The 13,503-nt window shown below is 44.9% G+C and overlaps 1 protein-coding gene across 1 annotated transcript in view; it reads right to left on the reverse strand.

Annotated features, from left to right (window-relative positions):
* The window catches only part of LOC124554951, a 32,117-nt gene extending 19,390 nt beyond the window's left edge, over nucleotides 1-12,727 (reverse strand). Inside the window, exons 1-2 of the mRNA XM_047128649.1 lie at nucleotides 12,565-12,727; nucleotides 1,676-1,914 (exon numbers count right to left, since the gene is read on the reverse strand). Coding sequence (XP_046984605.1) covers nucleotides 1,676-1,914; nucleotides 12,565-12,612 — 287 coding nt within the window. The 5' untranslated portion in view covers nucleotides 12,613-12,727. The remainder of the gene's footprint in view (nucleotides 1-1,675; nucleotides 1,915-12,564) is intronic.
* Between the last annotated feature and the right edge of the window lie 776 nt (nucleotides 12,728-13,503).

A 13,503-nucleotide genomic window follows, 5' to 3' on the forward strand; every position in this document is an offset into this window, starting at 1 on the left:
TCTTGCTGCTGGTATACTTAAATTACAACAACACACTAAACCGTATGCGAAGACACACTCGCCCACTTGCCGATTACTCATTTAGAAAAGCTACTTGGCTTAATTATAGGTCTAGTGTGAACCACGACAAAGAAATTAAAACTGTGAGGTTTTCCGATTACAGTGTAGTCCTCTCAGAGACGTGAAAGGAATTGGCAGAGCAGCAGAACGAAATGGATAGTGTCTTGGAAAGAAGTTGTAATACGAACATCGAGTGAAGTAGACCACGGATTTTCCATTTCAGTAGCAGATTATGTAACAATGGCTGAAGTAGAGAGCAAACAACACGTAGAATGGCGACAGTAGGAAAGGCGTTTCTGAAAAACAAATTTGTTAACATAACATGGCTCTAAGCACTATGGGACTTAACATCTGAGGTCATGAGTCCTCTAGACTTAGAACTACATAAACCTAACAAACCTAAGGACGAAGCTTCCTGGCATCCCGAGTTTTAATCTGCCAGGAAGTTTCATATCAGCGCACACTCCGCTGCAGAGTGAAAATCTCATTCCGGAAACCTAAGGATATCATACACATCCATGCCCGAGGCATGGATGTGTAGGCGACCGTAGCAGCAGCGTGGTCCCGGACTGAAGCGCCTAGAACCTCTCGGTCACAGCGGCCGGCTGTTAACATCGAACATAAATTTAAAGGCTAGGAAGTTTATTCTGAATGTATCGGACAAGGATCAATAAACCATCCGTCCAAGAAGTTTCGAGACTCATTTCATTCTAGGTGTGTAAGCTGCGTCAGCGCAATAACAACGGTGGCAGCTTGAACTACCAACTGTAAACAACAATGTGCATTCGACCAGACAGTTGTGAGCATGTAGTGTTAAGTAGTGGACGTGCCGTCGTAGTGTGTCAACAGTGTGTGAGAAATCGCACCGGAACATTATCTCTAAATCAAGTGTTCAAGACACACTTTAGAATGTTGTGAAAAAGAGAAAAGTGTGTGCAAAGTTCGCACCGTGCATGTAGACTCCCGTACAAAAACAAACACGTGGCCATCTGCCGCGGCTCAATTGAAATAAAAAACGTGGACAGTTCCTTGCTAGAAAAAAATCATCACGAGTAACGAGACTCTGATACCAATACAAACCTACAACAAAAAGAAAAATCGCAGAAATTCACATAACGGGTCAACGCTTTGACGACATAATCGACTTCCAAGCGACTGTGACGCGCGAGTCTAACAATATCCGAAAGAAGGACTTCTGTGACCGTTTCACAATGCTTTATGAAGGTTCTGTGCGATGTATTCATGTGTACGGAGACTATGTAGAATACCTAAAGCACCAAGAACACCGTCTTAACATTTCTATGTTTTTTTGTTAATCCAATCTCGAAACGTTTTGGAGTGACAGGGTAGAAGGTTTTTGAAACGTGGCGCTACAGGACAATGTTGCAGATTAGATAGATAGGATAACTAATTGGGTGGTAGTGAAACTAATTGGAAAGAAGAGAAATGACTAGGTTCCCATGGCGCGAATGAATCGTCAATTTGGTAATGGAGGGAAGTGCTAGGGGTACAAAATTGTAGAGGTAGGCTCGACTACAGGAAGGAGGTATGTTGGCAGCAGTAGTGCTGCAGAAATTACGAGGCCTGGACGGGATAAAGTGAAGTTGTGACTGACCTGGCCGCGGCGGCGGTCCTGCGCTTGGCGGGCAGCTGGTCCGCGGGCTGCGCGTCGACCAGAGGCAGCGGCAGCACCGCAGGCGCCGCAGAGTCCTCGGCGTCGACGTCCGGCCCCAGGCCGGCGTCGGGGCTGTCGGCCAGCGGCTTGGCGTCCGGCGGCGTGGCGCCCGTCTGCACCAACAGCGCGCGGCACGACCGCTGCAGGCCGCGCAGCATCGCCTCTGCTTGCTCGATTTGCTGCAACAGGCCACCGCGTCGTTCGTCACGCGTTCGTTGCCGCCACTCCACACGACACACAACACGACACACAAGACACCACATACAAAAGACAACACACAACTCTACGTGAAGAGGGAGCGCAGTGCAAATGTATAAGTAGGAAACACAGTCTTGCCATCTTAAAAATGGTTCAAATGGCTCTGAGCACTATGGGACTTAACATCTGAGGTCATCAGTCCCCTAGATCTTAGAACTACATAAACCTAACTAACCTAAGGACATTACACACATCCATGCTCGAGGCAGGATTCGAACCCGCGACCTTAGCGGTCGCGCAGTTATAGACTGTAGCGCCTAGAACCGCTCGGCCACCCCGGCCGGCTTGCCATCTTACGCCGACGTCAATATCAACACCGCTTCTCGAGACACACTGTTCTATACTACTAACGTCGTCGTCGTCGTCGTCATCGTCATCATTTCTTATCCTCTACCCTCCTCTGACCTTATGATCACGTTGCTTTACTCCACCCTGTATTGTATAGCCTCTTGCGCAGAAACTTATCAAAAAACGAGCCGGACAAGGCACAAAAAGTAAGGGCCGAGTGTCCAGCACTGCACGATTCCGCCTGTTTTCCACGTAAACATCGGATAACGAAGGAAGACCTACACTGGTCAGCAGATTTGACCTTCACATTTATCACACACTAACGGAGAAGGAATCGCAACACCAAAAAATTACTAATGCAGAGGCATCAAATTTCGGGAATGCATTTGTCTAGATAACATATTGACGAGATTAACACAGAAAGATCGCAGGTTAATGTAAGCGCGCGATAAACTACTGCAAATGTACATTAATAACCAGTGCAACCGCCAGAATGCAAGCACTGTGTTGTGCAGGTGCCTGGTGTCAATTCGTTGATAGGAGTTCCACGCCTGTTGCACTTGGGCGGTCAATACAGGGACAGTTAATGGCGTTTGTGGATGACGCTGGAGCTGTCGTCCAATGATGTTCCATATATGCTCGACTGGAGACAGAGCTGATGATCGCGTAGGCCAAGACAACATGTCAACACACTGTCGACCATGCTAGGTTACAACGGCGGTATGTGGGCGAGCATTATCCTGTTGGAAATCCCTCCTGGAATGCTGTTCATGAATGGCTGCACAACAGGTCGAATCACCAGAATGAAGCGGGATAACCACGACAGTGCTTCTGCTCTCATACGAAATCGCATCCAAGACGGCAACTCTGGGTATAGGTCCAGTGTGTCCAGCGCGCAGATAGGTTAGTTGCACCCCACAACTGGCTTGCTTCTAACCAACACACGGCCAATCACTGCCACAAGTTTTCATCAGATAACACATCAGACCTTCGCCTTGCCGTCCAATGAGCTCTCGCTTGACAATAATGTAGTCGCAAATGGGGGTGGTTTAGGGTCAGTGGAATGCACGTTACAGAGCGTCTGGCTCGGAGCTCTCCTTCAAGTACCCGATTTTTAACACTTCGTTTTGTCACTGTGATGCCAAGTAGCGCTCAAATTGCTGTTGCAGATGTAGTACGACGCACCAGAGGCCTCGTGGTCGACCGGAGCCCGGGCTTCTTGTGACCGTACACGCTCGTGACCACCACTGCCAACAATCACGTACATTGGTTACATTCCTGCCAAGTCTTTCTGCAGTACAGCAGAAGGAACATCCAGCTTCTCGTAGCCCTATTACATGACCTCGTTCAAACTCAGTGATGTGTTGATAATGGCGTCTTTGTCACCTTTACGGCATTCTTTACTAACATCAACTCACCATGTCCAATCTCAAAGATAATTGACGCTCACGACCGGTACAGTGTTTACTTGAACCAAACCTGATTTGCATCCTCACAGTGGCGCTACTAGCGCCACCCTTATACGACTGGCGCGAAATGTGAACAGACATCTTTCAGATGTAGGAACACCCCTACCAACTTTTGTTAATGTCGCACAACTACTCCTTGGTGCTGCGAGTTTTTTCCGTTAGTGTATTTCCACCTCCCTGAGAGAAATTTTTATCGCACAACATATCAAACATACAAACAGTTAATATTTCTTTTTGGGTGGTTTCTAATGCAATGAAAGCAGTGTTACTACTGACCTTACTTCAAAATACTAGTCTCACCGCATACGATTACTTGTCGAAAACAGTGTAAATCCTACTTCTGCATAATTATTTCATGTTACCATCTTCGATGGCTCACCCTGTATATTTACATAGCAAAAAAATATCGATGTGACCAAACCTGAATCCCCCCCCCTCCGCCCCCGCCACACATTTAAGATCTGTAATTTATATATAAGATCTATAATTTATGAAGAACAAAAAGAAAGCAAGACATCACATGAAGCGTTAATCAAAGCACGAACACTACATGACGTGAGCACAAACAAGTACACATAAGCGCATGCACGGAAGTCCTTGTCTATGACAAATTTTCCTACCTCGTTTTACCGAAGCCATTCCTCACGCATCAATGTGCAACGATTAATCAAATCCGACTGAAAAATTGTCGGCATGAAAAGCGTATTAGAGTCCATCAAAACTGTCATTCTGATGTATAACATAAACGAAGAACCTTTCTGCGACGAAATTAGTCGCTATTCTTCTAATCCTTAAGTGTACGAGCATAGAGTACGTTTTCTTTGGGGCTGATGGACTGTTCTGAGAATAACAAGTAATTTAGTGAAAGGGATGCAGTACGAACGTCACCTCATAGTAGCAGAAACTTTCCATTATCACGGATTTTGTCCCTGTGCGAAGCACTGCCACCTCTATTTGTATCTATAATACTAACGTATTAGTTACTCACAGAAGAAATTAGAACCAACTGGCAATTAGTTTTTTTTTCCTTCTAAGGCCGAAAGAAATTTCTCTTATTAAACTTTATATACAACTATCATTTGTAACTGAACACAATAGTTCCGTCGCCAAACATGGAAGTTACAGTGAATATCGACCAAATATACATGGATGAAAGCCATCAGCTTAGTACAGAGGCAGAAGAAAGTTAATAATAGAACACCTTATCAGAGTGGCATTTGAGCTGCACAGCAAATACAATTCGTTTGATATTAATGTCGGTAATAGTTTTAGTTTGTGAATTTAGAACTGGAAAGCTTGTTTTCCATGTCACGGGACCACTAGAATAATGAACAGCTCCCATAATGAAGATAACAACAAGATTACTATTACGGTGAACGTAACCACCACGTTTCAGATGTGCCGATGACTGCCAGTCATAATATTTCGTATTATTTCATAATCACACTCTTGTCGGCATATGATGATGATTAAATATGGTCGTCCTACAAGCCAGTACTGAACTCACGAAACAAGAAACACTTGCCTCCAGAAAACCTGTCCAGTCTGGGAGTCTGTAAATACGGCCGTCTAACTGACGCCTTGGGCAACTAATATAGCAGCAATCCGTCAGTAGGCCAGTGTGCTATGGGTCTCTCATAATTAATTTTCTCTGAAGTTTTAGAAAAGACGGCGACAAGAAAACTAATGCGGGCCAGCACACGGATGACGTTTGCAGCGAGGTCGGTCAGCGCTTGGAAACCATCACACAGGATATGCTCGTCACGAAGCTGCGACTGTAACGCTACCTAAACGCGGTTATCGGCTACATCTGACGCGCCAACCATACAGATTTTGCTTCTGAAAACGTACCTGCGCGAAATAGCTATATTAACATCACTCACAACTGTCAAAGTTGCGCGGAGAAAAATCCCGAAAAGCGTCAAAATTGATGTTTAAGCAAGAATCGAACATGGATCCCCTACTTTATAGCGCAGTGTGCTAATAAATATGTTGTGGCACAAATAATACAAACGTGATCACGGTATGTAGTTTTAAGTTGCTTGTTTGAGATGAACTTGGCAGATAGGGAGGCAAGTTTCGTTTCTACCTAATCGGAACTATCAGCATACACCCATGTAATGCGGAATTGACCGCTAGACGTTACTAGAGGCGGGTTGCCAGTATAAATGGAGGCGAAGAATATTGTGTTATCGGTAGAAAACCGATAAGAGCTGAGTGGATAGGTCAGGTCTCTGTGACTTCGAACGTAGACCCGTCATTGAATGTCACCTGTGTAACCAACCCATCAGGGACATTTCATGAAATGAAAACGTGAATGAACAACCACAGCTAAGCCAAGACCTAGCAGACCTCATGCACTGATCGTCGAGCATTGCCGAGATAAAATTGCATGAAATCAGCTAGAGGAGTGACACTTAAGCTCCTAAAATGCTACCAACGCTCCAGCCAGCAGAATAACTGTGCGCAGCGAGTTCAAAAGAATGGGGTACAATGGTAGAGCAGATCCCCGTATTTCTGTAGTCGGTGCTAAATGAAGGTTGAGGTAGTGTGAAGAGCGACGCCCCTGGGCACTGGATGACTGGAAACGAATAATTTTGAGTGATGAATCACGTTATACCCTGCGTGAATCCGATGGAAGGGTTTGACAAATGCCTGCCGTAAGTTGTAGTGCCAGCAGTGAAGTACGGAGGAGGTGAACCGTTCAGAGACTGTCACTGATTGCATCAGCATAACAGTGCACCGTATAGGCAATGATTTATGGGCAATAACATTCCTGAAATTGGCTGGCCTCCCCAGAGTATCTAACTGAGCATAAAGGAACATCTTTGGGACGCGTTAGAACGTCGACTTCGCTCCACACCTCAACGTTCAACATCACTACCCTATCTGGTTTCGGCTCTTAAGGAAGAATGGGCCGCCATTTCTCTGCAGACGTTCAGACACCTCACTGAAAACGTCTTCAGCAGAATTCAATCCGTCATAATGACGAAATGTGCACACATCCCACATTAATGTACACTAATAGGTGTCCAGCTATTTTGGGTCAGATTGTTTCCATTGGTTGATTAAAACATCTGGACACGTTTATAATCCGCATCCCACACCTTTGCATTTACATATATAGTAGGCCTTTTAACCACTGACATACCATTATCTGACATTTTATTGTAAAAAATTGTACGAAAAACGCATCTTGTATGTATTTTCAATATTGTGAAGCACTGAAGCAGCATGTTTGATTCTTTGCAAGTTCTAATACAAAAGCCACCAAATATGACAATTTAGATTAGTGAGCTGTATTCCAATATGGCGATTCAGCGTGTGACGTAGAAAACAATCGTCAATCTGGTTCATGTTCTGTAGTGATTTGCCGAAATCTGACAGGACTTCTTACGAATTTGACGCAAAGTGATATTCCTACGATATGACGCAACTCAATTCATCCCGCACCATTTTTACGTTAGCTTTCATATACCGTGTGAGGGCGGCTTATGTACAAACTTTAAAGTGATACAACCCTAGAGATGTCGGCGCATCGACACAAAATACACGAGTCAAAATTGCTGCAACGTTTCTCCGTCCTACTGCCTCGTTTCTGTTATACACTGCACATACGGATATAGCTGCCACAGCATCAAACAGTTATGCAGTAAGACTGATACAAGTGCAAAATTATCTGGCTTTAAAGATGGGCACATACTGGTAACGAGTCTTTGTGTCACTTCTTTCTTAAGTCGAAGAGCTAGTACTGGATCTCATTCTTAACAACACTGTCGTTTTCAGATAACTATATTTTGAAGCTTTTACTACGCAAGCATAAGAACCACAGAGCGACCAGAATCTATGAATGTAGACGTTAGCCAGACGCACGGTGCTCTGACGGGAACGGCCGTCACCGTCTGCACAAGCAGAATTTACAATTAGTTGTAGGAAACCGCTGTATGGCATCTGTGTGACGCAGTTCAGGAAACATACTACAGCTTTTTAGATTACGTTACCTATCATTCCTGCAACGCAGATTTATTTCAAATCTTGCTTCTTAAGAGAGAAAGCGAACAAAAAACGGCGGGAAGTAACATCATTGCATGAAAAGCAAAAATGTGCTTTAATTATAATTTTTTTTTTTTTTACAACTTAGAAATGTTTAATAGGCCGGTAGTTCAGCTCGCACTCTGGCCTCCTGCAGCCAATGTGCTACGAATTCCGCTATCCGAACACTGAGTTGCAACTTGTCACTGGGCCGTTTCCAACTCAACAGAGGTTCCAACGATGCCGCGATTCTTTCTTGAAACCTTCAAGAGGAATGTGAGGTTCGCTAGGATGGCGTCACTGGCAGCGAGCTGTCCGCAGGGATCCACGTTCAACCTCCGGTTGATATTTTCAGCTGGTCACGAACATTCATTACAATGGGTACATCGCTAATGAGTACAATGTTGCCGTATCAGATTTAAGGTTAACGTTCAGCCACTTCATTTCAATGTAGTGTTTCCAGTTCGGCAACTCAAGCCTGAACAAGGGATATTCCATATTTTGTTCCTGTCAGCAACATTTACAGCAGTACTTCTAGATTATTCAGAAACGTTCTTGCAGAAGCAGATCCCAACGAGATATTTTTGACACACAGCTTACTATCAGTTTTAGAAATGGCAGTATCATCCACAGTGTTCGAAAGAAAAAGTTGGTCGCTTGTTTTTCAAGCACTGTGCAAGCTTTCGATAACTTTAAATGATCGCTGTCTCTTTTGCAAGTACCTGCCACATCCAAATGATAAACCAATTAGTCCTTCCGTTAGAGGAAATGTTATTTACAGCGACAGACAGATGCGCAACAACTGTACTGCATGCAACACTGACAGAACTGATTCTACAGCCAGGTATTACAAGAGTATTTTTTCTGACAAACGATTAATACGTTTATCAATGCAGGAGCGGCTCCAGTCGCTAAAAAGTTAGAAAAGAGATAAAACCGCTACCTTATAATTCTTCTAATTTACTTATCAAAATACCACTATAAAAATCTCATTTCGCCTTTAACGGCGAAGCTTAAGCCACTGGAGCCGCCCCAGGCTGCAATCAGTTGTACGTGTGAGAGGGGATCACCTGCCACCGCAGTTGCGTCAACAAGCAACTGGTTTGCTGAAGACACTGAAGATCCTTCCTGTAGATGGTTGACACCTCAGGACACGCTGTTACACACATGAAGCCCGTCGACTAGTTGGAAACAAATTACACCACACTTCAGTACTTGTACTTACGTGAGTTCACAGCAACAAAAATTCTCACTTGAAACATCATAATCACAACATAACATAAAATGCCTAAACATAATCACCTTCCAGCTGCTAAACAGAGCAGTTCAGATTTCACGACGTCTTAAGCAATTGTCGATCTGATGGTTCGCAGTATTAATGGCTCACTGACTCAGTTCAAAACGGTTCAAATGGCTCTGAGCACTATGGGACTCAACATCTGGGGTCATCAGTCGCCTAGAACTTAGAACTACTTAAACCTAACTAACCTAAGGACATCACACACATCCACGCCCGAGGCATGATTCGAACCTGCGACCGTAGCGGTCGCGCGGTTCCAGACTGAAGCACCTAGAACCGCTCGGCCACACCGGTCGGCTCACTGACTCAGTTGACATCCGTTCTACATTTCTGTTGAGCTGGAGCTACACAGAGATTATACATATAGTTTTTTCACCATACATCACAATACTTAATTTTCATTATTACCGCCTTTGTTGTATTCTACGTTACTGAGCAGTGTATGAATTTTTATCGAATAGCCCCTTATGCAAAGTGCTCCTGATATCTCCTCTAGACCGACTGAAAACCGCGGAAAACATAGGTCCATTTTGAATATGCTAAAGATGCGCATCTCATTTAGTGAGGCACTTCACTCCTTCAGTTAATATCTTCTACTATCGACAACCTGTAATAACCTCACCGTTGATCACACAAGTTTTTTCCTTTACAATGTCTTATTTTACTGTCGACCGTTTCCTCTTAGTTTTCTCCTAAATACGTGGTACGTACGACGCTCTCACCAAATATTCTACAGATGTGTCATTAATATATCTATGATAATCTAACGCTAATACTGACTTGATGAAACCACCCATTTTCTTGTGTGGCTTAGTTCAGTTCTGGTTATGTTAATATGTTCAGCTACATTTACTGCAAATGATACCCTCCATATTTCAGCCCATTTATCTATCTATCATCTATCGCTTTTCCTTTTACTATGAAACCTGTGCTGTTTCTTATGCAATTATATTAACCCCTCGACCCTTCAAAAAAATGGTTCAAATGGCTCTGAGCACTATGGGACTTAACATCTATGGTCATCAGTCCCCTAGAACTTAGAACTACTTAAACCTAACTAACCTAAGGACAGCACACAACACCCAGCCATCACGAGGCAGAGAAAATCCCTGACCCCGCCGGGAATCGAACCCGGGAACCCGGGCGTGGGAAGCGAGAACGCTACCGCACGACCACGAGATGTGGGCTTCTTACTGAGCTGAAAGCGTTAACGGCGCATAGTAATAAATCTGATAAAAATTGCACGTGACTGAAAATAGAACTAAGAGCCTTTTCGCAAAGCGGAATTTTGTAATGTGAACATTAAGGCTCGTTACTGGAATGCTGCTGCCAAGAATTTTTACAGTAAAGCATCGATTAGCCGAAACAACTGAGGGAGGGAGGGAAGGGGGCGAGATGTTTCGAATCACTCTTATCGGATAATCGATCATTTACGAATATGTACCAATATTGGCTCTGAGCACTATGGGACTCAACTGCTGAGGTCATTAGTCCCCTAGAACTTAGAACTAGTTAAACCTAACTAACCTAAGGACATCACAAACATCCATGCCCGAGGCAGGATTCGAACCTGCGACCGTAGCGGTCTTGCGGTTCCAGACTGCAGCGCCTTTAACCGCACGGCCACTACGGCCGGCATGTACCAATATTCATAAGAATAAGAAACAAAAAACATTTTAACTAAAACGAAAGTCTACATATATAATTTGTATCATATGTCTTCCTAGTAAGACAACTGTGTAGACAAAGTTTGAAAACTTCAAAACTGTCACTAAAGTAGGTCTACAATTTAGAAACAGTAGTCTAAAATTTTGTTTTTGATTCAGAGCAGAGACTGGTTTGTTTGTTTTTTCGATATTCTTTGCGAAGACTTTAAAAACAACAATCGGACAACTCCTTCCTCCTCTTGTTCTAACCGCCTCTCGCCCGTTCCAAGGCAGTGAAAGCCTTTCTCACCGGACGATGTTTTTTTCAGTATAGTAGTTGGCGCTTCGCATTTTCTAGTCGTCGCAAGGGTCCTGATGATGATCTATGACACTGGAAGTTATTTCATCGAGTGCCAGTTTTTGATATCCATTGTCATCAATATCACCTATCAGCCAGTCCCGAATATTTTTTCTGATTGAATTTTACCTATCTCAAGATCTTGTAATCAGGACGATCAAATTGGCTGTCTCGCGGCTCTTTAAGTGTATCTGAAACAAGAGGCTGGTTCCAAACATTTCCTACTACATCGTCCTTCACAGTAGCTCCAAGCTTCTGCCGCTATGTACACAGCGTTCTTCAACTCGTCAATAACATAAAATTCATCGGAAATACTAAGGATAAAGCGTTTACGTTTAGCGACATTGCAAATGGCACAATAGCATGACATGAGACAAGTGAAGGTTGAGACGTGAACACACATCAGGTGCAATGTCGGTTGGTAGACAGGGAGCGGGAAACAGTCTAACTGGCCAGCCCGTGCCAAAGGAACTTCTACACTATCTGATCAAAAGTATCCGGCCACCGCCGTGCAATGCGGAACTGACCACTAGATGTCACGAGAGGCAGACCAGCCAGTATGAAAGGTTACGATATTGCAATGCCTGTGTTAAGGAGGAGAATGCAAATTTCCTTCGGCATGCACGAAATCAGCGGCAGGAACGGGGTACAATGGTCGAGCAGGTCCTCGTATGCCACACAATTCTGTATTCTGTGCTAAGCGACATTTGTGGTGGCTTAAAGAGCTACGCCACATTACAGTAGCTAACTAGAAAAGAGTGATTTGGAGTAATGACTCACACTACACCATGTGACAGTCTGATGGAGAAGGTCACCTCCCATCATGTGCAGTACCAACAGTGAAGTGTGAAGTATGTGGTGTTCGGTATGGGGGCGTTTTTCGTTATTAGAGTGTGGTTCTTCACTGCACTTAAGGAAATTCTAAATGCGGATGGATTTGAACTCATTTTACAATATCGTGTACTGCTTACAACAGAGGGACAGTTCTGAGACAGTTATTTGTATCTGCATGAGAATGCACCCTGTCATGAAGCATCACCTGTGATGAAATGATTTGTGGACAAAAACATTTCCCTGAGTCGCGATCTGAACGCAGTGGATCACCTTTGGGACAAATTAGAGCGTCGACTCTGCTCCAGACGCCAGCGTTCGACATCACTACCTTCTCTGCATTCGGCTCCTGAGGAAGAATGTGCTGCCATTCCTCTACGGAGACACCTCACTAGAAGTATCTCCGGCAGAGTCCAAATCCTCAAAGGCGAAGAATGGACACACCCTGTACTAATGTCCACTAATAGGTGTCTGCCTATTTTTATACGGCACGCGTACAAATTTGAATTTGCCAACTGGAACGCTTTCGGATAATCGATGCTTTACTGCTCAGACCTACGGACTGCAGAGTAAAGAAACGCCGCCTTATTTCACGTTAAAGAGGGGAAAATGCACGTGCAGTAACATATAGGTGAAGGCGGAGTTACCTTGGAGACGGTGAGAAGCGCGTGGCTGCCGGCGGGCAGCACGGCCATGAGGTGTCGCGCCAGACTGCGCAGCGTCGCCAGGCGGCGCTCGCGCTCGCACAGCTCGTGCTCGGAGCCCGAGTCCGAGATGCCGGAGTCGGACAGCGAGCCGTGCTCGGCCAGGGTGGACAGCAGGCAGGCCGGCGCCGTCCCCGCACCCGCCCCCGCCACTGCCACCGTCGACGCTGCTGGCGCTACCGCTGTCGGCGTCGGCGTCGCCGCTGCCGCCACCGCGACGCCCTCCGTCGCGCTGCCCTTGTTGCTCTCCATCAGCATCGAACTCTGCACACAGTGAGGCGCCAGGCCGCTTTCACGTAGCCGTCCCTAGACAGACCTCGGCGATACTTTGCCAGTGCTGGCTAAACCGTCCCGCACCATAAACCCCTAGTAAAAACTCTGATAATATTTCTCGGTGTTCTTGCCGCGTCAGATTTGCTTGTATGCTATACCTTTCAACGACTTCATCCATCGTCATCGTAACTATTCAGGTGTCTTACTAATAAGCCGTTTGGTACTTTCGTACGCAGTTGGACGAACTGTGTCATGGAGACGTCACTAAGTTATTGACGTTCCAGATTCTAACGGAGATTGCACGGACATCTGTGATGGAGGGACATAAGTAGAGGTGCTGTTTGTGTTAGATGGTACGTAACTGAGGTATTTCTCTGTGACCTTTCAGCATAGAGTGCCCGTTTACATGCACCACTAAGGGTGTATGTCCTGGTTAAAGTTGGTCCATATTTTTATCTGAAAGGGTAGCTGCACGGAACAAGATTTTCGATCCATCAAACAGTCGTATGATGAAATGACAACATTTCCGCTATCGGCTGTGATAATTGTTGATTTTTCACTATCGTCCAGTTTGGGCTATTATGCCATTTTCGGATTTTAGTTTACGTC

This window comes from Schistocerca americana, chromosome X (assembly GCF_021461395.2).
Source record: "Schistocerca americana isolate TAMUIC-IGC-003095 chromosome X, iqSchAmer2.1, whole genome shotgun sequence".
In the NCBI taxonomy this organism is placed as follows: Eukaryota; Metazoa; Arthropoda; class Insecta; order Orthoptera; family Acrididae; genus Schistocerca; species Schistocerca americana.